The sequence below is a fragment of the Penicillium cataractarum genome (genome assembly GCF_028827025.1).
Source record: "Penicillium cataractarum strain IBT 29864 chromosome Unknown utg000008l, whole genome shotgun sequence".
Classification (NCBI taxonomy): Eukaryota; Fungi; Ascomycota; class Eurotiomycetes; order Eurotiales; family Aspergillaceae; genus Penicillium; species Penicillium cataractarum.
In genome coordinates this window covers 4,458,329-4,483,662 of record NW_026622744.1, presented here as the reverse complement: position 1 = coordinate 4,483,662, position 25,334 = coordinate 4,458,329, and the positions used below count along the sequence as shown (strand labels likewise).

General features: G+C 49.0%; 8 protein-coding genes across 8 annotated transcripts; 2 read left to right on the top strand and 6 right to left on the bottom strand.

Moving 5' to 3' along the window:
* Positions 1 to 1,443: 1,443 nt before the first annotated feature.
* N7496_010659 (uncharacterized protein) lies at positions 1,444 to 1,659 on the top strand (the record flags this gene model as incomplete). The annotated part of the gene is made up of 1 exon (XM_056703572.1): positions 1,444 to 1,659. The coding sequence occupies one exon, from the start codon at positions 1,444 to 1,446 to the stop codon at positions 1,657 to 1,659; it is 216 nt and encodes a 71-aa protein (XP_056552572.1).
* A 100-nt stretch (positions 1,660 to 1,759) lies between these two features.
* N7496_010658 (uncharacterized protein) lies at positions 1,760 to 2,136 on the top strand (the record flags this gene model as incomplete). Its single annotated transcript, XM_056703571.1, has 2 exons — positions 1,760 to 1,802; positions 1,871 to 2,136. Coding segments are annotated over 2 exons (309 nt in total), but the record flags the coding sequence as incomplete, so codon positions are not given.
* A 2,759-nt stretch (positions 2,137 to 4,895) lies between these two features.
* Positions 4,896 to 6,439, bottom strand: N7496_010657 (uncharacterized protein; the record flags this gene model as incomplete). The annotated part of the gene is made up of 3 exons (XM_056703570.1): positions 4,896 to 5,608; positions 6,039 to 6,195; positions 6,251 to 6,439. 3 exons carry the CDS (start codon positions 6,437 to 6,439, stop codon positions 4,896 to 4,898), a joined length of 1,059 nt encoding a protein of 352 aa, XP_056552570.1.
* Positions 6,440 to 9,365: 2,926 nt separating this feature from the next.
* On the bottom strand, positions 9,366 to 10,085 carry N7496_010656 (ankyrin repeat domain-containing protein; the record flags this gene model as incomplete). Its single annotated transcript, XM_056703569.1, has 2 exons — positions 9,366 to 9,769; positions 9,809 to 10,085. 2 exons carry the CDS (start codon positions 10,083 to 10,085, stop codon positions 9,366 to 9,368), a joined length of 681 nt encoding a protein of 226 aa, XP_056552569.1.
* Positions 10,086 to 19,123: 9,038 nt separating this feature from the next.
* N7496_010655 (Ty1/Copia family ribonuclease HI) lies at positions 19,124 to 19,372 on the bottom strand (the record flags this gene model as incomplete). Its single annotated transcript, XM_056703568.1, has 1 exon — positions 19,124 to 19,372. The coding sequence occupies one exon, from the start codon at positions 19,370 to 19,372 to the stop codon at positions 19,124 to 19,126; it is 249 nt and encodes an 82-aa protein (XP_056552568.1).
* A 38-nt stretch (positions 19,373 to 19,410) lies between these two features.
* Positions 19,411 to 19,903, bottom strand: N7496_010654 (Ty1/Copia family ribonuclease HI; the record flags this gene model as incomplete). Its single annotated transcript, XM_056703567.1, has 1 exon — positions 19,411 to 19,903. The coding sequence occupies one exon, from the start codon at positions 19,901 to 19,903 to the stop codon at positions 19,427 to 19,429; it is 477 nt and encodes a 158-aa protein (XP_056552567.1). The 3' UTR covers positions 19,411 to 19,426.
* A 1,671-nt stretch (positions 19,904 to 21,574) lies between these two features.
* On the bottom strand, positions 21,575 to 22,012 carry N7496_010653 (uncharacterized protein; the record flags this gene model as incomplete). Its single annotated transcript, XM_056703566.1, has 3 exons — positions 21,575 to 21,635; positions 21,754 to 21,837; positions 21,918 to 22,012. The coding sequence occupies 3 exons, from the start codon at positions 22,010 to 22,012 to the stop codon at positions 21,575 to 21,577; spliced, it is 240 nt and encodes a 79-aa protein (XP_056552566.1).
* Positions 22,013 to 22,657: 645 nt separating this feature from the next.
* On the bottom strand, positions 22,658 to 23,071 carry N7496_010652 (uncharacterized protein; the record flags this gene model as incomplete). The annotated part of the gene is made up of 3 exons (XM_056703565.1): positions 22,658 to 22,717; positions 22,796 to 22,887; positions 22,984 to 23,071. 3 exons carry the CDS (start codon positions 23,069 to 23,071, stop codon positions 22,658 to 22,660), a joined length of 240 nt encoding a protein of 79 aa, XP_056552565.1.
* Positions 23,072 to 25,334: the final 2,263 nt, after the last annotated feature.

Here is a 25,334-nt window from a genome sequence, read left to right as displayed (position 1 = left end):
GCTATGTTTTTGAAAGGCCCAGGCCAGACTTGCCCTGTGGCACAGCAACATGTGACAGCGGCGGAACGAGCCATGTTTCTGCCCTGTGGCTCACGCCACTTTCTCATGGTTTTCATCCCTGTTGAATCATTTGGAGTGAGGTGAGATGGAGAAGTTTTCCAAAGATAGCGTCATGGTCAATCAGGAGCCACGGGTAGCGCTGTACCGAGCCACATTTGCCCACGAGCCGTGCATGTGGTTAGTTAGTTTCCCGTAATTACCAGCCACTCTACAGTGGATTTCGACAACAGATTACCCCCAAGACATACACGTTGAGTCTCCCAATGACCCACTTTTGCGCCTGGCCCGGATCGCCCGGGCTCTAGATTCTCCCGCAGCCAATGATATGGCGTTACACCGCGGGAAAGGGGCTTTATCTAGCCCCAATTAGTTTAGCGTAACCTTAGCGGGACGCTGGGAAAGAAAGCGTGTGTGTCTGGGGGTAATCTGTTTTCGAAATCCTCTGTAACTGTATTGTGGCTCCGGGGAGAGGAAGAGGGGGTGATTTTGTTTCCCGGTTTCCACCCTCAAACCACCTGTTGCGATACAGCAAGTGTACATCAGGAACAAAGCCGCAACACTGGAAATACTTGCTGCATTTCTATATGAAGAACTAAATTGATTGGAAATCAACTTGGTCTTCACGTTGGTGTATATATATCCTCTTGTATCGCATCAGAAACAACAATTCAACAACTTTCCTCAGAAAGACAACAGGTTATGAGCCCGAGAGCGAACCTCTCGGGTGCGGTTTCTACTCACTCAGAAAGTCCATCCATCTTGAACTATATTTACCCCGCTTTACGGAAACAACACAATATATCAGCTTCAGTCCAGGATTCCTTCGACCAAACAGTCGCGGCCATTGAGCCCCTGACAGGAAGCGAAAACTACGCCACCCGGAAACGCCAGATGACCTCCTACCTTAAAGCAAGGCAGGTCTGGGACGTTAGTGGCGGGCACCCTTCAGGGCCGTAAATGTTTATTCAAGTATGCCAAGCCTATCTCGGCAGATATCAGCCCACTAGTGGAGCCCCACTAAATGGAACTGTGATGTAGCGAGCTATCGATGCTGTTGTGATTTGAGGCTGTTGCTGCTCAAGAATGAAGCCGCAACATCGGAAATAATTCCTGCACTATCTATACGAAGTTCCAAGTTGATTTCCAATCAACTTGGACTTCATGCTGTATATATGGCCTCTTTGTATCCCTCTGAAATAAGAAGTAATCAAGCTTCCTTTTGCAATACAACAGATGCTCGCCTCGAAGTGGAGGTCCAAGCTTTCGAGCGCCACCGTGAATGGGCGCGACATGAAGCCGATGCCTACCATATTATCTTGTGGTACCTGTCCCCTAACGTTAGCATCCACGTCGCCGGGCTAGAGACGTCCCGCGACCTGTGGAATGAACTCGAACGGTACCGACGCATGGAACTCGGACGTTTTGCGAACTGTTCACCCAGCTTCGCGAAAGGACCGGCGAGTTTGCGGCAACGCGAGCGAATTTGTCGACGGCGTGCAACTGCTAGTACATCGATTGAATACCATCGAACCCGCGTTGATTGGCGACCGAGCACACATTGCGATCTGGTTGATCCGACCACTGTTGGAAACCGTCTAGCGAATGCCAAACAGACGGTGCGGGGGATGGACTCTCTTACGCCACCACAAAGGGGGCCGGGACTATATTAAGGGACCATTGATTAATATAGTCCAAACCAATGCACGAAAGTGCTCCTATTGCAAGAAGCGAGGCATGTGCCCGTCAATTGTTGAAAGAAACACCCTGAATTGCGTTCCACAGAAGGACCCTTGCCGACAAGGCTGAACAGAGTGCTTCCGGCTCACCAAGAAATACCACACAAATCTTATCATCAGGCCAGATGAAGGAACGGCAGTGCCCGGCGACTTCCAAGAGACCAAGGGTCAATATCGTGAGGGCGGGGGTGACGACCCTTTATACCCACACGCCGCAACCCTGGTGGATCCTGGACTCAGCCGCGACTATAGCCATCGCCAAAAGATTCCGTGCACTAACGCGCTTCGACGCGTCGTGCCAACTAACCCTCCTATTTACAACCAACCAGCTATGCTTCCACGTACGCCTTTATCATCTATTGATGGTAAGAGGCAGTGGAAAAAAGAGTTATCTCCATTCCTCCGAGGCTAGATTACAGCATTCCCCAAGGCTAATTACTCAATTCGGAAAATCGCGACCGAACTATTGTCAATGAGCCGAGTAGCTGATCTGCACAATATTGTCTCCAGCGGATGCAAATTCAGTGTTCAGCATGCGAAAGTGATAATTTGTTTCCACGGCGCGGGATCCTTGGCGCGAGAAACAATTGACGGTTCGAAGTTCTTCATTGAAAATGGTTTGTCGTTGCGTTGGAGTGTGGGAGGTCTCAGGAACCACAGGTGGATCTGCATGCGGCGACCGCATTTCTTTCTCGTTTCTCTATTTACGGTCGGTCAGCTGATTGCAGTGTGGTTTCAGATCACAGGACTTGGAGTGGCTTCAAACAATTCACAAACCTTGGCGAGCTCTATTCCGGTCCCGTTCTTGGAGCACATTCCCGGTCGCAGGGTTTCACAGTTGGTAGAACGGGTGGCGCGATCACTGATACTACCAGCGCCGCTAGCTAGAAAAAACTCTCTAAGCTTCAGCTTTGTGGTACCAATCATTCATGGTGGCGCTCGAAAGCTTGCGATTCCATTCTAAGGCGCAACTTGCGATTTGCTGCCAGCCATTAACCAATTGGTGGGCATCGGGAATTGGGAGTTCCACATACAATGCACTTGTGTATTCAGGCCATATACACACAATTCTAGGCCGTACAAAGAGTTTTCGAGATTGGTATCAGGCAAGGCAAGGGGAACGAGGCACATACCCGTATCATAGTCCCGTTTTTGCACTGTTGAAAATGAAGGCGGGTCTTGATAGCGAAGGGGCCAACTCGATTGGGCAGCCGTGACATTTCCAATAAACGGGATTTTTGTCAAGGAGCCCGAGTTTCTTCTCGTTGGCTTTCTAAGCTCAAACAGGATAATGCGAGATGATAACCGGATGGTCAATAAAGCGAAGGAGCGTGTCTTCACGCGGTATTGTCAAAGACACTGACTGACACTCATGAGTCAACGAGGTGCTCTGTCTGTATCAGTATACTGAAATGGAAGAGTCCAGGGGTGATTAATAGTGGAAGAAGAACTCATCGCCTATCCGATGATAGTGTATGGCACTGTCAAGTCCGAACGATTAGAGCAAAGGACCGGGGGAGTAGAGGGTATTTATAGACATCTCGACTTGTCCTGTCCCTCACATGGTTGTTAGCACCAGTTTAACTTCTACTAGCAGTGGCAACCTTTATCGTAATTGTGCGTGAAGCTGTCCAAATCTACGGCCCGTTGAAAATTATGTTTACCTTCAATATGCGTTAATTTGAGTGACGCTTGGAATGCCAACTTGAGACTGTCACCAGAGAAGCCAAGCTCATGTAGTGTAGGAATAGCCGTGATGAGTTTATGGACATGGCATCGTTTAAAAAAGCGTTGATTGACAAACAAATTTTTAGCGGGATTCCAGGTCAAGGCCTCGAAATACCGCGACGATTGGACTACGATCAATGAAATGATGGGAGCTTCAGAGTTTACTGGTTCTTTCTGTTCACAGTTCAAAGTTGACTCAACAATCATATTTTCAAGCACCGAGAAATAATCCCTAATTCGATTACTTGAACCTATAGGCATGGACACTTCGGCCTGCCAGCACAAACAAAGGCCCTCGCTTCACTGTCGACCCAACGCTGAACTCATCACCGACGCCAGAATAAGCCACGTCTAGCTAACACAAGGTTGCGGACCTATTTTAGAAAATCTGCCGGTCCGCATTCCAGTACGTAAATAGATATCAGTGATGCGTATAACCGTTGAAGCTGGTGAACAACAGTAACGAAGTATTTCCAGTTAATGCATTGGTGTGGTCAACATGGAACCAACTAATACCATAATGCCCTCCAAGCGGCCTATCAAATGTCCCAGGAATTTTCTTCTCGCCAGGCATTCCTCAAACTCAATTTGCATGGTTCAACGCACTGTTGAACCCACATTTCAACGACTGTGGAAGGTGATTCACCCTCAACATCAATATATATGAGGCAATTACCAAGTTATGGATCCAAGGTGGTGCCCCGCCTAGATCGACACACGCCATGGTTCGAAGTGGGGCGCCTTGTGAGATTTGCCGCAAACTCTAGCTCGCCTACTTCAACAGATGTTGAATCACCTCAACTGGCGGCAAAAATGAAATATTTTCTGCGGAATTACAGCATAGTCCATCATCTCTCCTATAAATCTGCATATCTGGTTACGAGTGGCCGAAGGCGAAAAGGCATGAAAAGTTTTCGTAGGTACAGTACACTTCATCAGCTGTGAAGATTGGACATTCACTAGGGATGGCTCAACGTTGATATTTGCAAGCTTACCCAGCCACAGAGCCCCACTTTCAACTCAACTCTCCACCTTCAGCCATTCTCAGGGAATGAATGAATGTAGCACTACACGAGTGAGTGGCCACTGATAAATTTCCTGTCAGCACGTTTTCAAATAGCAGATGGGACCTTCCCCTCAATCTATTTCAGAACATCCTTTTTTTTGGACAGGCCCTCATCCTTGACCACGTCAGAGATCCTTCGTTGACAATGGCGCAGTACAGTCGGTTGGTTGGTTGATGTCATTTACGCTGACCCCTCGCTCGAGAGCGATATGCAGCATACGACTACTATATATATGTTTACGTACATGTAGAGTGTTCCACTTCCTGAAAAACGAACTTAGAGCCTCGTCAAGGCCTGCCGTGGCCTAACTGCCGTTCCCATTGTTAGGCTGCCCTCGTAGCGCGCGACTCCAAAACCGATGTGACGCCTCGGCGAAGTCTAAAACGGCGTTGACCGTTTTTGCCCTTGAGACGGTGTCTGGTTTACCTTTCTTACCTTCGGCTGAGCCTCCCAGCAGGCTCGAGACGCTTCTGAACGCGTCCCCCACTTCCCTCCGTAACTCCATTCGAATATCCCTCAAAAGTGGACAATCCACTAGTACATGAGTGACAGTCTCTTGTGCTCCGCACGCGCAGTGGTCGTCGTCACGGAAGCCAAATTTCTTGGCGTAAGTAGATAGCCAGTTGTGGCCAGTACGAAGCTGCGCTAACAGGTACGCCCGGTTTCTGGGTAGGTTCCCATATAGCGTCCTCGTGTAGGTTGCTGGTAGAGTGCTGTCGATATTTCGTAGGTGACTGCCTTTGCTGGACGATCTCCATTCCTGCTCCCACTGGCTGAGGATATTGACGCGCAGGCGTGCATTCTCCCTCGAGAGTAGCGGGCGGAACGAGTGGGTTTTACCTGGGCACGCGGCGTTTTTGGCTAGTCGATCCGCCACGTCGTTTCCAGGGTTGTTGCAGTGCCCTGGCACCCATTGGAGACGGAGGGCAACTCCCTCGGCTTGAACCTCTGTGGCAGCTTGTAGGATCGCATGCACGATCCGCTGGCCCGATTTGTTCCTTGTGGCGCAGTATGTATCTATAAGGACAATAAGCAGATAGAAATTGAATCTCGAATGGGCAATTAAGATTTTGTACGATGAAAATTCGCCACGCGGTACACTACGTTGCCAGGATGCCCCAACAGGTTAAAACTGGATCGTCGAGTTTTACGAAAGCCCTTTCGACTCATCATCCATCTAGCCTCTACCTGGATACCGCGCCATGTGCTGTCTTAGACTTAGAATAGTCGGAGTGGGGTTCAGGAATGGTGTGGCTAGAGGAGAAATTTTTCGATATTTCCTCTGTATCTGAAAGAACTCAACAATACAAGTCGATACTAATCCAGTGAATAAGAGACGGTCAAAATTCATCAAAGATTGGAAACATCTACTATCGGTGCGTCTAGAACATGTCGGAGATACAGTATGCGCCTTCGTGTCAACGGAATCAGCCCTCATTCGATATACCATTCTGCTTTATGTACCAGGCCAGTCGATCCCAGATACTGTCCTGACGAATCAGCGGCTCGGCCGTGGAGGTCTTTTGTTCAATTGGCTGCGGTTTCTGCCCCACGCCATCATAATCGCATGGTGTTTTTCGTCCTGATGGTTTGGATTGCTGCTCCTATAATCTCTTCAGTGGCCAGGCCGAATCAACTGTAGCAAAACGGTCCGCTTACGATTTTCGCACGACTTGGAGGTGCCCTATCAGGATGTGAATGATATGTGAATATCTGCCCATCTGGCATTTCCATAATGAGCCAGCTTTTAATCGCGTATAGGAGCCAAAATTCATTGTGGCGGCGCAAAAGATTATTTCGACGCTTCCGCAGCTGTTCCTTTTTGACACGACTCAAAGAAGTAGCCATTGGGAGTCGTTCTCTGGGGTCGATTATAGGTTCTGACTCAAACGTACTTATGCTTGGAGACTTCAGGCGCCATCGAATGTCAGTCTTCGCTTGGACTTTCTGAGGGAAAGCATTTAAATGCCGACCGATAAAACACTTTCAACATGCATCCGCCCTTTTGTTGAAATTTCAACATCTCAACTGCTCTAAACTCCATGATGACTTTTTGGGTGTAGGCCTCTTGGATTAAATGTGCGGCTGGACTCCTTGCAGGAAATTGCGGGCCGGAATCTTATCGTCGGCACTCTCGTTGCTTCAAAGAATGTTGAGGAGGACTCAATCCATCTAATATTGAAGTCTCGTATAGACAAACACACACTGGATGGTCGCGCAGATGTGGTAAACGGTTTGGTTCGTTCACGTCCTTAAAAGCTTGTCGCATCTCACATTGCACTACGGCATGCTTCGCACATGTACAGGCCCAAGATTTCGCACCTCCATTGTCTGTCCACAACCCGACCTATGCAAAGATTATCGCTGGGAACTGCAGTCCCGTATTTCTCAATGCAGTCCGGTTGCGATGAAATTTCTTTCTGGAGATTCCTTGTATGCGTGATGTGGAAGATGGCGGAAGACCCACCTTATCTGCACGACCTCTGCACTACCCGACCGATAACCCAAACACCCTTTCGAGTGTCGACCACCGATAAACCGAACTCGACCCTGAATCATCCCATCACGGAGAATGAGCATATATCGCTTCAACGACCAGCCGCGGGCGCCACCAGGCCATATTCTCGCAGGAGCCGGCCACGTTCATTCAGGATGGGGAAGCAAGTAGCTCTGAGGCGACTGTCCCGGGCCGTTCGCCAAAGCTCCCTGCGATTTTTATCGATAGTTTTCTCCACCGACTCATTGTCGGATTCGCATCTGGAATTAGATGGCTTTATCAGAGACACAGTCAGGTCACATTCTAGCAATTCCATATCATACAAACCACCATCTTCCAGCTTGAGTCGTATGGCGGTCGTACTGTTGTTCCAATATATATCTTCTGCATGGTCAGCACCCCCTTCAACAAGCACCCATACGCACATGAAACGACTGGTGATTCAAATCCTGCACCATATGAACCGCAATTATTTATTGCAGGCTCCTGTACTAGGTTCCGAACGAGATAAATCGAGCTTTGAAATGAAAAAAGGGCTGAGCAATGACAAGGATTCGAGCGACATGTACTCGTCCTTTCAATGAACGTCTTCACAGAATGTTGCAAGGCCGGATAGAGTTGAGTGTACCTGCTAGCCATTGGCAACCGGGGGCCTCGTCGTCGAAGTCCAACGTCACTGGAGCATGCGATGTGGCGATGACCGTACATTGCGTATTTAGCCATCCTTTGGCGAATCATCTATGTTCTTTTGGTTCGAGAGATTTGCACAAAGACTATTACTATTACCCCTTGCCCCTGTCGCCTCCTTTGAGTGGCCGTAGGCGGTCAGGAAGTGCTGCAGTGCATGGAGACTTTGGTTTTACACGCTTATCTACAGGCTGTACTAAACTAGCTGGCAAATTCTCGATATCATCTCCGGGCCTATGGATAAACAGCGAAGCCTCTTCCGATTGTCTTTACGACCGCGCACAGAGCTACCCACACGTTTCCCAGACCCAGCATGCCCTTTGCACACAACGCATCCCACGGCAACATGCTTGAATCCGGATGTCTTGGTACAAAACTTGACAGATAAACAATGGCCTCTCTGGTAAACCAATGAAATGGCTAATTGTCACTGCACAATATATTTTTGGTCATTTTATGCCTATTGAAGCAAGGTACAGAGAAGTACAAAACCAGCTTCACTACTGTACTCTCTTTCATTCTTTCTGGGCCCTACCGCTAAGACGCTAGGTCAAGAAATGGGTACATCTAAATGGACCTCCACACATTACGTCATGGGAATTCTGCAACATGTGTGTCGAAATAGAAAAGGGTGCAATCACTTAGAGGCAAAGCGGACGAATCATATTCGTAAGAAAGCGTGGGTGTCTAGGGAGGACTGTTTTCGAAATCCTCTGTATATCTAGACGAAACGGCAGAGTTCTTGTGTAATAAATTCGGCGTGCTCGTATCTACATACACTATCAGTCGAGTCCTTCGAGCGCATAGATGGTCCTAGAAAGAGGCTAGATGGATAGAACCAAAAAAGTTGTGAGACGGAGTTAGCAAAAACACCCAGATCAAGACTCCAAAGATTGTCTTGAATGGAGCCTAGATATCGTCGGGGTTGGAGGAGAAAGTGCAGAAGGCCTTTTCCGACATACGCGCGTTAGGTTAAAGAGCAATACAAAAAGAGGTGCTATATATTATAGATTATAGCACGCTTTTGCCTAGTATTATAGTAATGAACGCTGACCGTACATGGCCCACTCACTTCTGTTTCAACAGATCCAACTACAAAAGTGCAACTTGTCCAATATAGACTGAGTACCTCTTTCCTGGCCCCGCCGCCACGGCCTCAGTGTGGATAGATTATCGAGCAAGAAACATTAAACTGAGAGGCAACAGCAAGATAGTTAGGTATAATCCAGTATCTTAGGTGATAACAATTGAAATTGCCTTATCGAAGAACGCCTGTGGGTCCGTGGTCGTTATGTAGTGTGGCTGAAATTGTGTTTTGAGGTTACTATGAGCGTGGATTCCGCCAAAAAAAACCCTTAGGGGCGTATCGCGGGACAGAAGCGATATAAACGAAAAAGAAAAAAGTGAGAGAGAGAGAATCTATGAGCGGGCCTTGATAGAAGAGGGAAAATTCAAGCTATTCCAACGAATCTGCCGATATAAGTTAAAAGAGGGCGGCGGTCGTCCATATGAGTCCTTGGGGTCTAGATCGACGCCCTCAGTTGAAAGTAGTAGCTGGAACACAGCCCCATGATCATATTCTGCTACATATTACCATAGCGGCGACCGTCCGTTATTATCCCTGGAGTCTGGATTGACACCCTCCGTCGCGATCAGTAACTCTAGCACTGGCGGCTTCCCAAATCGTGCTGCATGCGAAAGCGGCGTTTGTCTATTGGAGTCCCTGGAGTCCGGATTGACACCCTCAGTCGCGATCAGGAGCTCTGCTATTTCCAGATAACCTCTTTGTGCCGCACGCGAAAGCGGCGTTTGTTCATTAAAATCCCTAGAGTCTGGATCGACGCCGTCCGTTCCGAGAAGTTGCTTAACCGTTACTCCGCGGCCTATACTTACTACCATTGATAGTGGAGTTACCCCGTTAGAATCCTCGGAGTCGGGGTCGACATCCTCTGTTGTAAGTAATAGCCTAGCTACTTCCACATGCCCCCCTCGCGCTACGTACCATAGCGGGGTTCAGTCATCATAGTCCTTACATTCTGGGTCGACGCCCTCCATTACGAGCAGAAGCTTGAACACAGCTATATTCACATTTCCCGTGGTATATAATAGCGGTATTCGTCCGACTGAGTCCTTGGAGTCTAGGTTGACGCCCGGAGTTGCGAGCAGTAGCTTGGACACGGCCTCATGCCCATATTCTGCTGTATACGATAGCGGCGTTCGTCCGTCTAAGCCTTTGGAGTCTGGGTGGACGCCCTCAGTTCTCAGCAAAAGTTCGACCACTTCTTTATGATCCTTTACTGCTGCTAGCATCAGCGAGTAAGCCAGAGACTCTAAGTCAGCCCCCGCCGCTATCGAATTTTGAGCCGTCTTCATTTCCCCGTGTCGTGCAGCCCACAATAATACCGAACTTGTATAATTTTGTACATCGTTATGATAGAGAAATAGATTTAGTACTTTGTAAAGGTAGGTGTTAGTTCGAGCAAAAGCATTTATATGTTTTGCGGCTGTCAAGTGCTCTACGATACATACCAGTAGCTCACGTGGTAATTAAAGTAATATTTATGAGATGATCGTCTGCTTAAAATGAGCTTGGGGTTTGAATATTCAGTCTAGGGTGACTAAAAATGAAGAAGGGTGTTGTGGAGATTGTCCGCTTGAATTTTTCGGAAGCAAAATCCTCTTAAGGCAATAAGACTAAAGCGTTTTATATAGAAAATTCCGGCCGGTTCACTCGTTCTGGTTCTGGTCGATCCGTTCCTAGGAAGCATGACCTCCTTGAGAAGCCGTGTGGGTGGGGTTAGTACCTGAAGTTACATGATGACGAAGCCGAGGACGCGCCCCACAGCCATAGTATTTCCCCCCTCTCCCGTTGGCCCGTAAATATCTATTATGACGATATAGGGGATCTCGAAAACAGATTATCCCCCCCCCCCCCCCCCCCCTAGGCACACCAAGTTTCACGAATTGCTATTGTTCTGTCCTGATCCCTTGGGACAGGACTGAGTTCCTGCTTAGTGCACACGTCTTGGGGGTTTCACGGTAAATTAAGCCTCGTTAAAATGGCAGTCGCCCATCTTGTGCGTAAGGTTATCTTAATGTTGGTGAAAGGGACAACTTTGCGAGGTGGAAATTACGAACGATTCAGTTGTTGAAATAGGATGGTTGAGGCAGTTAAGATGTCATCCTGGGCCTAGGTGCTGTTTTTACCTATATTATGGTTTCGTCTCACCTGAGTAGAACGAATCTCTTAGCATCACCTCGGGTGAGTAGTATTGCCGCCTCCTGCCATGAAAGAATGCGCACCTTCTCCACGTAGGCCCGAATATCCTGATAGTTCTTACGTTGCTATAAGTCACGCATCTGCTTCTAGGAATCTGTACTGGGGTTCCTGGAACTCACAAGCAGGATCCTTAAGTAGACATATTGCCTTCAAAACTGTTTAGTTAGCTCTTAGGAGCTATCTACAAGAAGTGGTGTCGAGTATAAAATCGCAGAACCATCCTAGAAAAGCAGTGAAAAGCTCATCTTATTCACAAATCTGCCGCCTTCTAGATACTTCTCGCCGTGTACACACTTGTTTTCAATGATGGTAAGTTTAATGTCACTACTGCAAACCCTCAGTTCTCTACCAAGGTATACGTTAATTTCCTGTAGGGAATTCTCCAAACCCTACTAGATCAGATTATCGTACTTGTTGGAATTCAGTTAAACTGCCATGGCCTGAGCTCGTTAAGTATATCAGGCCGAGATCTTTACTGCAGACTGCAGGCCTACTTCCTTAGCTACAACATTCAGGGCTAGGATAGTTACCTCCTGCACCTAGCGGCCACAGATAACGACTATGCTTAGGCTGATCTAATGCTTCTTCGTGGTGCCGATGCTAATATATTCTTGAGTTAGAAGACTCCTTTGATGAAGGCTATCCAATACGGATCGTTAGATGTTCTTAAACTCCTGCCCAGTCATCGGAATATTGATATTCGTATGCAAAATCAAGAGAGAGAGAAAGTGCCTTAACGTACGCCATAAATAACGAATCCTGTCGAGGCAAAAGAAGGTCGATCAAGCCTCGGCCTAGAATCGAAATCTGCGACGGACGCGATCGACGTCTGCTTCCAATGGCCACTTATAAAAGTCTGAAAGGATGTCTTCGGTGGCTATGGATGGCATGCATCGATCCAAGAGCTAAGGTCGGTTGAGGTCATCGGCTAAAGGGCAGGGTATGACGGGCTAATATTGAACATTGAATCAACTTGATTGTGGGTGGATTTAAAGTTCAAGAAACAGTGAACTCCACCGTTGGACGTTACAACTGTGCGCTACTAGGCACGACACATGCTATATTATGAAGGGTTGTACGGTCTATTTAACACACTCGTGAGTCAGGTTTCCATCCAGCAACCAATCGACCGCTATGAGTTCTCCGAAACGACCTTTGTCTTCTCCCACTTCGCAGTCCCCCAAAAGATAACACGTTGATACAAGTGCAGATGGGGAGACACAGAAGGGATCACACAATCGGGCGCCTAGAAAAATCACTTATGCTAGCGAAAACCAGGTCAGAGAGCCACCCAAACTTTGAAATAGCAATGCTAATCAGAGTGGAAACAGCGTCCTACTCCTTCAGCAAGCCTCTCGACAGAGTTTGAATATATCCTACGTCATCACATCTCCCTCGTGGCTCCCATCAGCAGCCTTCTCGACTGGTACCTCCGCTTATGGAATTGTTATGTCGTCGATTCTGCATTAAAGATATAGCTCGAAGAGGAGCAGGTTTAGCTTCAGCGGTCAATTATATAGCTAACCGCGGAATGCGATGCATTACTCCAGTGCTGCAATGATCAGGCTCTAGATCTATTCGGTAGCCGTTAAGCCGCGGCTGCTCTCAATGATGGGATTGTCGAGGTTTTGAAGGCAAGCGAGAAACGCGCTTATAAAATGATCGAGTTGAACTAGTCTTGAAAACACGATGCAATGGGATACTAGCCGAGTTGGATGCTTACAGTGGTTGGTTGGTTGGTTGATATCATTTACCCTGACCTCTCGCAATGCAAAGTTGGATCCCAGATTAGGTGATGTATATATATTGTGGCAGCCTATTAGGCTGCCACTACCACTCTAGGCAGAAGGCCGCTACTGTGACTACAAATAGCTGCACATCCTTGCCTAGTTAGAGAATGACAATTACACTTGTACTTCAATCCAGGGTTTCAACTTGCAAAGCGATATGCAGGCTACCTCAACTATATATACATCCGCGTACGTACATGTAGAGTGTTCCACTTCCTGAAAACGAACTTAGAGCCTCGTCAAGGCCTGCCGTGGCCTAATTGCCGTTTCCGTTGTTAGGCTACCCTCGTGGCGCGCGACTACGGAATCGCTATAACGCCTCTGCGAAGTCCAAGACAGCATTGACTGTCCTGGACCGCGAGACGGTGTCTGGTTTACCTTTCCTACCTTCAGCTGAACCTCCCAGCAGGTTCGATATGCAACTGAATACGTCCCCAACTTCTTTCCTCAGCTCCCGTCTCAGTTCCCTCAAATTCGGACAGTCTACTAGCACATGAGTGACTGTTTCTTGCGCGCCGCAAACGCAGAGATCATCGTCGCGAAATTTATGCGCCTTAGCGTATGTGGATAACCAGTTGTGGCTAGTACGCAGCTGCGTGAGTAGGTACGCCCGGTTCCTCGGCAGACTGCTATACAGTTTCCTCGTGTATGTGGCCGGCAGTGCGTTGTCGATTTTTCGCAGATAGCTACCTTTGGGGGTAGACTTCTATTCGTGCGCCTACTGCGCGGAAATCTTGCTTTGGATCAATGCTTTCTTCCTCGTGAGCAGAGGGCGAAAGGGGTGTATTTTCCCTGGGTGCGCGGCATCCTTCGCTAGTCGATCTGCTACGTCGTTTCCCGCATTCTCACAGTGCCCCGGAAGCCATTGTAAGCGGAGCGCAATTCCTTCCGCTTGAACCTCTGTCGCTGCCTGGAGGATTGCGTGAATGATTCGTTGTCCTGATTTGTTCCCGGGGTTTCGGGTTGCTTGTAGGGCGGATTTGCTGTCGTAGAGAATCGTGGCTGTGGTCGTTCCTCCGCTTAGCCTAGGACGGCCGTGAGCGATCTTAAACACCGTGCTGATTGCTTAGAAAATGCCTATTAATTCCGCTACGTGGACTGACCATCGGTCTATTAGCCCCACCTGGACCTGTTGCGATTCTATGACCTCGAGGTTGTCGTTGAGCGCTACGACGGCAGCTCCTAGGTGACCGTCTCGTCCAGAAGCGTCCGAGTAGACGACCAAGTCGGATGTGGCCCGTACTGCTTCGGCACGTTCTCTCGCTATCTCCCGGTCCGGTTCGACCTCAATCTCAGTGAAGGACTCGGCTCGCTACGGTAGTAGTGGTCTTGGGTCAATCGTCTCTAGTTCGTCTAACCTTTCTAGGTCCATCGTCTTTAACGCTTCCGCCAGCGGGAAGCGAGCATACGATGGGACGTTATTCCGCCGTTTCTGGGCTCGTACCAGCGCGTTCCAGATGGGGTGGCTCCGAGGTAGTGTGTGGAGCCTTACGATGGTGTTTTGAGCTCGTTGGCGGAGACGGAGGTGGGTGGGGAGGACGTAGGCCTCGACCTCCAGGGTTATAGTGGCTACCGTCCTGAACGCTGACAAGATGCGAATCAATGCGGTCCTTTAGACCGTGTTTAGGTTGCGGAGGTAGGTTTTATCCCGGAGTGGGTTATGCCAGACTATCGACGCGTAGTCTACGACCGGCGTCACGCAGGCCTGGTAGATTTGCCGCATCTGTTCCGGCCGTAGGTGCCGTAACCCGCTTAGTGCGATAGTCACTTTGGTTACTCGTTTTATAGCCTGCTAGACGTGCTCTTTCCACCGAAGCTCCTAGTCAAAGATCACTCCTAGCAGCTTAGCTTTAGGCGAGGCTTCGATAACCATACCACCCATGACTACCTGCCCCTGGAGCTATTCACCTCTTTTCCTAGTGAGGTGGATAAGTTCGGTCTTCTCCGCTACAAAGCAGGATCCTGTTCGTCGGGCCCATGCTTCGATACGTGGGATGTCTTCCGATTGGATCTTGGCTATGTTTTCCTCGGCCGAACGGCCTACCCGCCATCGGAAGTAGTCGTCGATGAAGGCTGATGCGCCCCCGCGAAAGGTGATAGGTTGGTCGACTAGGTCGGAGTTGAAAAACGCGAACAGAATCGGGGAGAGAGGCGAGCATTATGCTAATCCCGCATTCGCTAGTGGGGTCACCTCTGTGCGGAAGTCGTCGAATCCTATACTCGCGTGGCGATCGCTCATGAAGCTTGCGATCTACCTGCGCGCTATTGCTAGGATCCCCTTTGCCCGGAGGCGGGCATCTAGGCTCACTTTATTGACCCCGTTAAAGGCATCCTTCAGGTCGAAAGCGATGAGGGTCACTACCTTATATTTAAGCCACGCGCGGTCGATTGCGCTAGTAAGGACTAGTAGGGCTTACTCGGTTATCCTGCCCGGTCGTCCTCCGAATTGCGTGTCTGGTAGCAAACCGTGCTTTTCGGCGAAGTACGATAGTCGTCGAGCTATAACCGCTTCGAGTAACTTGCCTAACGTGTTAAGGAGTGAAATCGGGCGGTAGGCTCCGGGAATCGAGTAGTCCGATTTTCCGGGTTTCCGTAGCACCGCGATCTTCGCGCTCCTCCAACGCTTTGGGTGATATCCTAGGTTGATAGACGCAGTGAAAATTCTAGTGATGATCTCTTTCAGGGGCTTCCAAAGGTATTTCCATACGAGCGTCGGTAAGCTATCCTCGCTAGGGGCTGTGGAGCCTTTTGCGGTTTTAAGAGACCGTTGAATCTCTAACGCGGTGATCGGTTGCCACGGTAGTTCCAGAGGTAGATGGCTTAGCGGATCCTCGTGGGGTTCGTCCATCTCGGGGAAGAAAGCGTCCAGGAAGGCCTGCGCTTTGCCTTCGTTCTTCGTGATCTCATTTACGTCGATATGTAAGGCTAGGACATAGCCCCAGGTCTCTCTCGGTTTTATGTATATAGCCGCTTTCCAGAGCTTCCCCTTACCGGCTTTGTCCAGGAACTGCTTCTAATGCGCTGCCTTAGCTTTCTCGATAGTTCGGGTCTATACACGTCGTTTCTATTGTATCTCTTGGAAGAGAGTCGCCGAACGTGTATGGTGTCGCCTAAGCTCCGCGTAGCTCTCTTGCCACCTCCGGCGTAAGCGATTAACTTTAGTCTGCTGGATTTTGAGTTCTGGCGTGAACCAGCGTTTAGAGTATGGTGTTGGTCGGAGGTCAGGGGTGTGTTTGTCCACTGCCGCTGCGGTCGCTTCCGTGAGCTTATTAACCATCGCATCCAGCGCTGGTCTCGTTTTGATCTCTGTCCATGGGCTAACCAGCAGGAGCACTTCGGTCCTAATCTTGCCCTAATCCGCTCGTTCGTACGCTTTCTTCGCTTTGGCGGTGGGTTTACGCTGGGCTCTTAAGCTCTATTCCGAGTATGTGGCACGGTGGTCCGAACCATAGTTATCGTGGTGCAGATGACATTTTATTAGCAGATCTAGCCGGTTCGTTACAGTCTGGTTAATTATGGAGTTTTTCCCTGGGTCGCTGAGAGACCAGAATGTTGCTGTTCCTCGGGGGAGACAGCCATGTAGGCCATTGGCCTGGAAGAAGTTGATTAGCTCGCTTGCGTCCTCTATGAACTGCGGTTGGATGTGATTGCCACCCTAGGTCGGGTAGTGACGGTTAAAGTCACCCGAGAGGATCACGCTCGCTAGCTTTGGATCGTCTCGGAGAGCGGTGGTTATTGTGTTCTGGATTGCTGCGAGTGCTGGTTCCGCTGACGCCCCGTTAGGCGTGAACAGCGGTACGGGTGGGATGTAAACTGAAAAGATGATTATTTGAGAGTCTGCTGTCCATATCTTGATTGCGGTAAGGTCTGTATGGTTGTAGGTGATCTGCCGATGTGAGGAGGTCGAGATACTTCGGTTAATATAGATCAGGCTACGATACCGAACTGCGTCGGTTTCGATAGTCGGTCGGTATAGCCGCTAGGCGCTATGGTTAACGTGCGTTTGATAGGTAGTGATAGATGGTTCTTGGATCAAGAGTATATCCAGGTTCTGGCTCTAGTGGTCGTTGATAAGGGCTTCCATCCGCGGCCCTGATTTCATGATGTTCAACTGTAATACGCGTAAATTGGTCCCTAACATTGAGAGGGGTTGGATGTCGCGGGGGTCGGACACTGACGGTTACTAGTCTGGTGTTCCCCACTGCAGTCGAGGCATCGTGGCCGCACGCCAGGTGGGTAATGCTCACGGAGGTGGTGGCCGGCGCAGTGGCCGCAGCGTGGGGTTTCCCTGCACGACCACGCTAGGTGTCTAAACCGTTGGCACCGGAAGCATCTCTTCTTCTTGATCTCACGTCGTTCCACGCTATCGATATATCTTTAGCTAACTAGTAGTCCGCGTTCCAGGATCCGCTCTGCCCCCTCTGCCGAGTCGAACCAGATTCCTAGGGACGTAAATTTCCCTAGTGGCTTATCTCTGGCTTTTAGCCATGCTAATTCTTCGATTTAGAAGCCCCGCTCGGTCAGCTCGTTTTCTTCCATGATTTTCTCGATCGCTTATGTGCTTGCGTTGTCCAGATCAAAGTCCTCTGTCGGAGTACGGTGCACGACGACGCCGAACCGTGGCTTAACGAGTTTCGTGTTATTTCCGAGCTCGTTCAGCCATTCGATGTTGTTGCGGGCCGCGTCCGCCGACTCCGCATTCTTGAATCGAATCACATATCCTGTTTTGGTGGTGCTAATACCGGCAACCTAGGCGTCCTGTGTTGACGGCGCGCTCAACAACGCCGTGCGGATGTGGGCGTTCGCAGCCTCCGTTGGGAGGTATCGGCCAAAGGTGTTTTCGTCGCTGTTATTGTCTCTTGGGTCTACGAACGAGCGCTGAGTGTTGATTCGGACGTAGTTCTGATCTTTGTTGGTGCGTAGGTGGTTCATAGGAGAATGCTGCTGGCCGTTGCTAGCCGCCACCGCGGCCCAGGATCTGACCGGGGGTGTTGATGGTAGCGCTTCAACTTGCGTTCGTAGCGCTCGAATTTCTTTATGGAGCTTCTCGTTCTGGGTTTGGAGGATATTCTGGTCGTGCTTGACCTCCTGTAGCTCCGCTTTGGTTGATTCGATGAGGGTGGTTTGGTGGTGTATGATTTGCTTTAGGTTCTCGATGAGTTGTCGGATTTCCTTGGTCGTGACACGTCCGTTGTTGTCCCCGAGCTTGGCGGTACTGCCGTGATTATCTCCATGGCGAGTCTGCCTTCTCGTGCGGGGTGCGGTCGACCATCCCTGGTCCTCCAGTGTAGGGGTCGCTGCCGATCCTCGTCCGTTTGTGGGAGGAGATTCGGTAGCCCTTGTAGGTGGGTCCTCCATTGATCCGCGGTTAGCTTCCGCTCGGTACACAATCGCAATTCAGAGTCAATATCAACGCTACCCTTTTCCTTTTCGATCGTGTCTCGTGGTATAGTCACTAGCGAAATCTGCTTCCACCCCGAGGATAGCTTTCTTGAGTCGAGTCCCACTCCCGAGGCCTTAGCGCGGCTCTTTTATTTATTGGAGAATGCAAAGTTGACGACCACCGTACAATATGTATTATATGATACTGCCTTCTTCGGGGGTTCACCACCTAATGTTCACCGGTGAGTCCATTCTTACGGAAGGGAATACGGTATTATACACAGTGAATTGTTCAACGCCCCTCAAATTAATATCGGCCAATCAATAAAAGATCCGCGCTAAGGCCTCGGGATACGGCGGCCGATAACGGCCAATCTCCAAAACCCCTAGATAGAACTGGCAGAAAAACGGCAGAATTACATCTAAACTTCTAAGTCCATCACCCAATACTCCTCCATCACCATCCAATGCTCCTCCATCACCATCCAATGCTCCTCCATCGCCATTGAATGCTCTTCTATCGTCATTAAGGACTGATATAATAAAAGGATAATTTAAATTATATAACTATTAAGTACATGATTTACCGACAGTAGTAATTGTTGTAAATACAAAAGGAAGCTTAATTCTTCTTCTTGAGGAAGTACATGAGGCTATATATACAGCATGAAGTCCAAGTTGATTTCCAATCAACTTGGTTCTTCCTATACATAGAGCAGGAATTATTTCCGATGTTGCGGCTTCATTCCTGAGCAGCAAGTGCCATGTATCACAACATTCCCCCTCAGGATCGCCTTGCTAGCGAGGCGATACTGAATATATGCACATCGGTCAGGCCTCGGTAAAACCACTCAAAACCTCGAAGAGGAGAAATAGTGGAAAGAGCGCTATCCCTGTTACACATCTTCCTTCATGTGTTCTTCAGTGCAGATTCCCAAAAGCTTGCAGAACTTAATAAATGGAGAAGGCCCTAAAGGCTTGGTGAGTCCATCAGCTGCTTGTTCCTCGGTTGGAATATATTCGAGACTAATCTCTCCTGAATTCAGAACAGCTCGCTGGTAATGGAACTTCACGTTGAAATGCTTCGTCCGTTTGTGAAACTCAGGATTACGGGAGAGAGCAATGGCGGATTGGTTGTTAGCCATGATGTTGGTCACCGGCGATCGAAATAGGTCGGTCTCTGCTAGGAACGTGCGGAGCTATTGTAGGTGAAGGATGGCATTGTATTGGCCAATATACTCGGCGTGAGTCGTGGACGTCGCTACTTCCCCCTGTCTTTTGGACGACCAGGAAACTGGTGCTCCCGCAAGTTTGAATATATAGCCGGACGTGGAGTATGCACCATCAGTGACGACCGAGCCACTAAAGTCGGCATCGGTGTATCCGATCAACTGCCCGCTGCGGTATGTGATGCGATAGAATTGAGTGGCCTTGACATAGCGTAGCAGTCTCTGCAGTACGGCTTGATGATGCGACTGCGGTCGGGATGTGAAACGACTCAACGTCCTAAGCGTAAACGCGATGTCAGGGCGCGTACCGACTATAAGATACATTAGTGATCCGATTGCGGTCCCGAACCGAGCCTTCGTATCTTTATCTAGGTCGCTCCCGTCGGGAACGTTATTTAGGAGAACTTTCGGAGCTATCGGTGTAGACTTCGGTTGACAGGTCTCCATGCAAAAGTCAGAGAGGACCTTTTGGATGTATTGATGTTGGTGAATCGAAATCGATCTGTCCGCGTGGAAGTTAAACTGAATTCCTAGGAATGAACGCGGCTTTCCTAGATCGTTCAGTTTGAACTCCGATTCTAAGGCCCTTCGAAGCTGCTGGATCTCGGCGTCGTCCGCGGCTGCGACTAGAAAGTCGTTAACGTACACGCAGACGACATAGTTAGGCTTATAGAAAATATAGTTGTCGGACTGGGCTATAGTAAAGCCGTGAGCTACTAGGACACGGTGGACGTATTAGTACCAAATCCGTGGTGCCTGCTTTAGTCCGTATAAGGAGCGTCGAAGGCGGCAAACGTATCCATCTTCCTTAAAGCCCTCTGGTAGCTCTATGTAGATTGACGAGTCGATATCACCGTGGAGGAACGCAGTGACGGTATCGAATTGGTGGAGTTTCCACCTACGCAGCACGGCACTCGTAACGATGCTACGGACCGAATCTATTCGGGATATAGCCGCGAAGGTTTCGTGATAGTCGATGCTATGTTTCTGTCGGTAGCCTTTAATCACTAATCGCGCTTTCCGGATTCTATTAGTCTTCGTCTTGAATACCCACTTACAGCCAATAATCCGATCCCCGGGGGGAACTTTATTTCGTGGAACTTTCTCCTATGTGCTATGCTCGAGAAGAGAAGCGTATTCTTTCTGGATCGCAGCCCACTATTCTAGCTGATTGGGTCCTGATACAGCTTCGTGGAAGGTCAGAGGATCCACGTCTTTTGCGATAGTTGCATTCAATGTCCCTGTCGTATACACCTTGCCTAGAGACTCTAAGAGACGCCTGGAAGGTCTTCGTCTTCGGCTATACAAAGAATAACTAAGGTCCTGTGTGGCCTCTGTTTCGTGCTAGATTGGATTGACTAGTGAGGGAACATTAACCGGTTCAGAATCAGACGGCACGTTATTAACTCGCTCACAAGGAGTAGCGTTCTCTAGTTTGTTAGGAGATGGCGGCGGCGTAGGTGGCCCACCAGATGGAGGTAGTATTAGTTTAGGAAAGATAGGTGATGGAGGAGTATTATCCGGGAGGTCGTTGCTTGTTTCCCCCTCGATGAGTGGCGCTATAGGGGTCCTTTTATCGAACTCGACATCACGGGAAAAGATGGTCCTTCCAGAGTGTACTTTATAAAGCTTATACTGATTGGGTTCGTAGTACCCGAGTAGTCGGCACTCTGACGATCGTGGTCCGATCTTCGCCCGATGCTCTTTAGGGATCAATACCTATACGCGGGAGCCGATCCGTCGTAGATGTAATAGCTTGGGTGGCTTCCCGTAGATGACTTTATACGGTGTCTTCTTCTGTAGGATTGATGCTGGCGCGCGTAGCTTAAGATAGACTACCGTGTCTAAGAGCTCGGTCTACTAGGAAGGAGGAAGTTTCGCATCGGATAGGAGCGTGTTGATCCGCTCCCGGATAGTGCGATTCGTGTGTTCCGCCAGCCCGTTCTGCCCTTTACAGTATGGCGGCGACGTGTTAAACTTAACTCCCTGGGACTCGAGGTGTATTCCGATCGGTAAGTATTCTCTCCTATTATCGGTGAGGAACCTTTTGATCTGGGCGCCGAACTGTCGGTGTACCTAGGCCTCGAATTGTCGAAACTTCTGTAGCGCTTCATATTTCTATCTTATAGCATAGGCCCAGGAGCCGCGCGAATAATCGTCAGTAAAGGTGATTACGTACCTAGAGCCATCTTTAGTAACTGGTATTTCCATAATGTCCGAATAGATCATTTTAAAGATTCTTGACGAGTGCAGACGTGGCCGTCTTACACGGGAGTTCCTCTTCTGATGCTACTTACCCGACATACACGCTAGACACTGCGGCGTTGCTAGTAGTTCGCTGTGCGTTAGCGGTCGGTACGGAGTGCCGGTCTGCCGGAGGACTACCCTTAAGTCACCCCGGTTTAGATGTCCTATCCGAGCGTGCTATAATGCTTCGGAGGCCTGGTTCACTCCTATGCACGTATCTTCTTCGAGTATCCGAGCTTTACTACCGATTTTAGAGGTTGGCGATGCGTATCCTACGCCACTTGACTCCTGAGGGTCGTCGACATCCATGACTACCGCCTGCGGTTCTAGGGGATCTGTATGCCCACGGTTTGTCGGCGCCCTCGCTAGTTAGACTCGCTCTCGGGATCTTAGGCTCACATGGCACCGTAGGATTAATAGATCCTCCTCCGCATAGTAGGCGGTCCCCACGGTTCGTCCTCGGCGCTGTATAAAGACGTTCTGTGGGTGCGCTACTACCGAGTAGCGGTCGCGTAATAGCTTCGGCACGCTGATTAGGTTCATCCCGATACGTGGCGCGAAATACACGTTCTTTAACACTAGGGGGTGGCTGGACTTCCCCCGGAGCGTGAGCTTCACCGTACTAATCCCTTCGGCTTCTACTGGATCGCCCGCCGTGTCTAACATCTCACGGTACGGCCGTAAGCTAATAAAGTAGCTCCGATCCTAATAGATATGGCTGGTAGCGGCCGAATCTAGGATCCACCGAGAGGAGGAAGCCGGCGCGTGGGTATAAAGGGTCGTTACCCTCGCCCTCACGATATTAATCCGCGGTCTCTTAGAAGTCGGCGGGCCCTACCGTTCTTCCCTCTGGCTTACTGGTATGGTTTGTAAATTATGTCTTGGTGAGCCAGAAACACTCCTTTCCGTCTTTAGGGTATGGTCCCTTGGTGGTTGCTATTCGCGCTGTTTCTTCTAGCAGTCCACGGCTATATAGCCGCGCTTCTTATAGTAGGTGCATTTCTTTGCGGTCTTCTACACCGTATTAATAGAGGCGTTGTTTGAGGGTCCTGATACTCCGTGCGGGACCGTAGTAGCGTCCTTTCGCTATACCGTCTGCTCGGCGTTGGCGAGACGGTTTCCAATCGTCGTTGGATTGACCGGGTCCTTGTCGTTCTGGATGGTATCCACGACGAGGACGTATTCTGGTCCGATTTAGGTCAACAGAATCGCGATGTGTGTTCGGTCACTGATGGATCCCGGAGTAATGGCATTTAGCCGGTGTACTAGTAACCGCATACGATCGACAAATTCCCGTGTGCTGGCGTATCGGGCGGCCGTGGTTTCGCGAAGCTGGGCGAACAGCTCGCAAAACGTGGCTAGCTCCATTCGCCGATATCGTTCTTCCAGCTCATTCCAGAGCTCCCGGGATGTCTCTAGTCCCGCGACGTGTATACTGATATTGGGCGATAGATACCGGAAGATGATATGGTAGGCCTCGGCTTCGCGCCGCGACTATTCCTTATAACGCTCGAAAGCTTGGACCTCCACTTCGAGGCGTGCTTCGATGGCCCTCTGCCGCACCGCCCTATTAAGGTGGGGCTCCACAAGCGGAGTGATATCCGCCGTGATTGGCTTGGTATATTTGAACTGGCAATCTGGACGCTGGAGGTCGCCCGACACTATATCCTAGACCTGCCTGGCTTTCAAGTAGGAAGTTATGAGGCGCTTCTAGGTAGCGTAGTTATCGCTTCCTGTCAGAGGCTTAATGGCTGTGACGGCTCGGTCAGGGGAGTCCTGGACGAGAGCCGATATGATATTGAGGAAGCGGGGTAATATATAATCATAAGTCAAAGAATTGAATGGGTCTCGGTGTGGGTAGAGACGGTACCCGAGTGGTTGCACTCGGGCTCATAACCTGTTGTAAATACAAAAGGAAGCTTAATTCTTCTTCTTGAGGAAGTATATGAGGCTATATATACAGCATGAAGTCCAAGTTGATTTCCAATTAACTTGGTTCTTCCTATACATAGAGCAGGAATTATTTCCGATGTTGCGGCTTCATTCCTGAGTAGCAAGTGCCATGTATCACAATAGTAATTCCCTCCTCTAGTATAAATACATAGTCTCTGTCATCCTTGTAGTCGCCGACGTAAGTTCCGCCGCGTCACTGGTGGTGGTGTAGCACGTCTTCGCTTCCTTCGTGGTAGGTCTTCCATGATGCCCACCGGGTCTTCCATGATGCCCGCCGGGTCTTCCATAGATCCTAGCTGTCTTTCAATTGATATCGTAGCTCGAGATGGTAGTCCATGTGCCATCCTTTCCACGGTCTCTTTTGATCGTTTTATAATAACATAGAAGACCTTTGCCCCCTTCTCCTGGTTGACCAATCGGCATAACTGACCAGAAGTCCACCTAGTAGACCCAGATGGACTAGTAGGTAGGAGATACTGCGCTTCTAATGGTCCTTTCTTTGTATACTGTGTAACCGTCCTAGCTAGGAATGCCTCATCGTCGTGGTTGAATTCGAAATTAATAGGTAGGTAACATAGTTTTTGTACCAGAGAGTATGCAAAACTACCTATAGTGAGCTATTCCTGCGAAGGAATTATGTTGGTAGAGATATGTGCACCTATAGAAGTAAATGGTAAGAATATAGAAGTATATGATAGAGGGAAGATAGTATATTACCTTCAATTGGTATAATATCCTCACTCTCTATTAATAGATAGAAGGATACATTGATTGTGACCTCTTCTGGTGGTGGTGGCGGTATAGTTGCCTGTGGGCGTCCAATATAAGCACTGCGAACCTGGCTAGTAGTACTAGAAAGCATTCCAAAACGCGAATTGAGCTGCGATGGTATACGCGAAGCTGATGCTGGAATATGCGAAGCTGATGCTGGAATATGCGAAGCTGATGTCGAAATATCAGATATCGATGATGATAATGGTGTTGGTGTAGCTGTTGGTGTTCTTGTTGATGATGATGTAGATGAAGAAGGATCTATAGCTGCCGATATAGTCTCTAATAGCTGTTTAAGAGTAGCCTATAGAGTAGCGAGGGGGATAGATAGTTCAGATGCCATCCTGATAGAAGAGAGAATATGTTCGATGGAAGAGAGAATATGTTCGATGAAAGAGAGAATATGTTCGATGAAAGAGAGAATATGTTCGATGAAAGAGAGAATATGTTCGATGAAAGAGAGAATATGTTCGATGAAAGAGAGAATATGCTATGCCGTCTTCTAATCTTATAGATTAAGTAGCTTATGCGCCCTGATGCCATTGGGCGCTCGGACCCCATGAGAATGCACCGGTAGGTTTTATACTTAGTGTTAATATAGGTAAAGTACCTAATTGGTCGTGTAGAAGGGCCCGAGCACGCATAGTCTCATATACCTTCCGATATGGCTGCTTTCTATCACCTAGAAGCTGAATGAGAGGGTCTTCAGGGTCAAACGGCTCGCCCACTTCTTGCTGGCCAATTTCTATCAATTGTAGACGGCACCAAGCTAGTGTAGAAGGTGGAAGGTATTCAGCAGGATCCCATTCTGCCACATCCTCCTGGAGCCTAATATAAGATGAATTAATTATAGTATACGATCAATGAATCATAGTATACGATTAATGAATCATAGAATAGAAGGAAT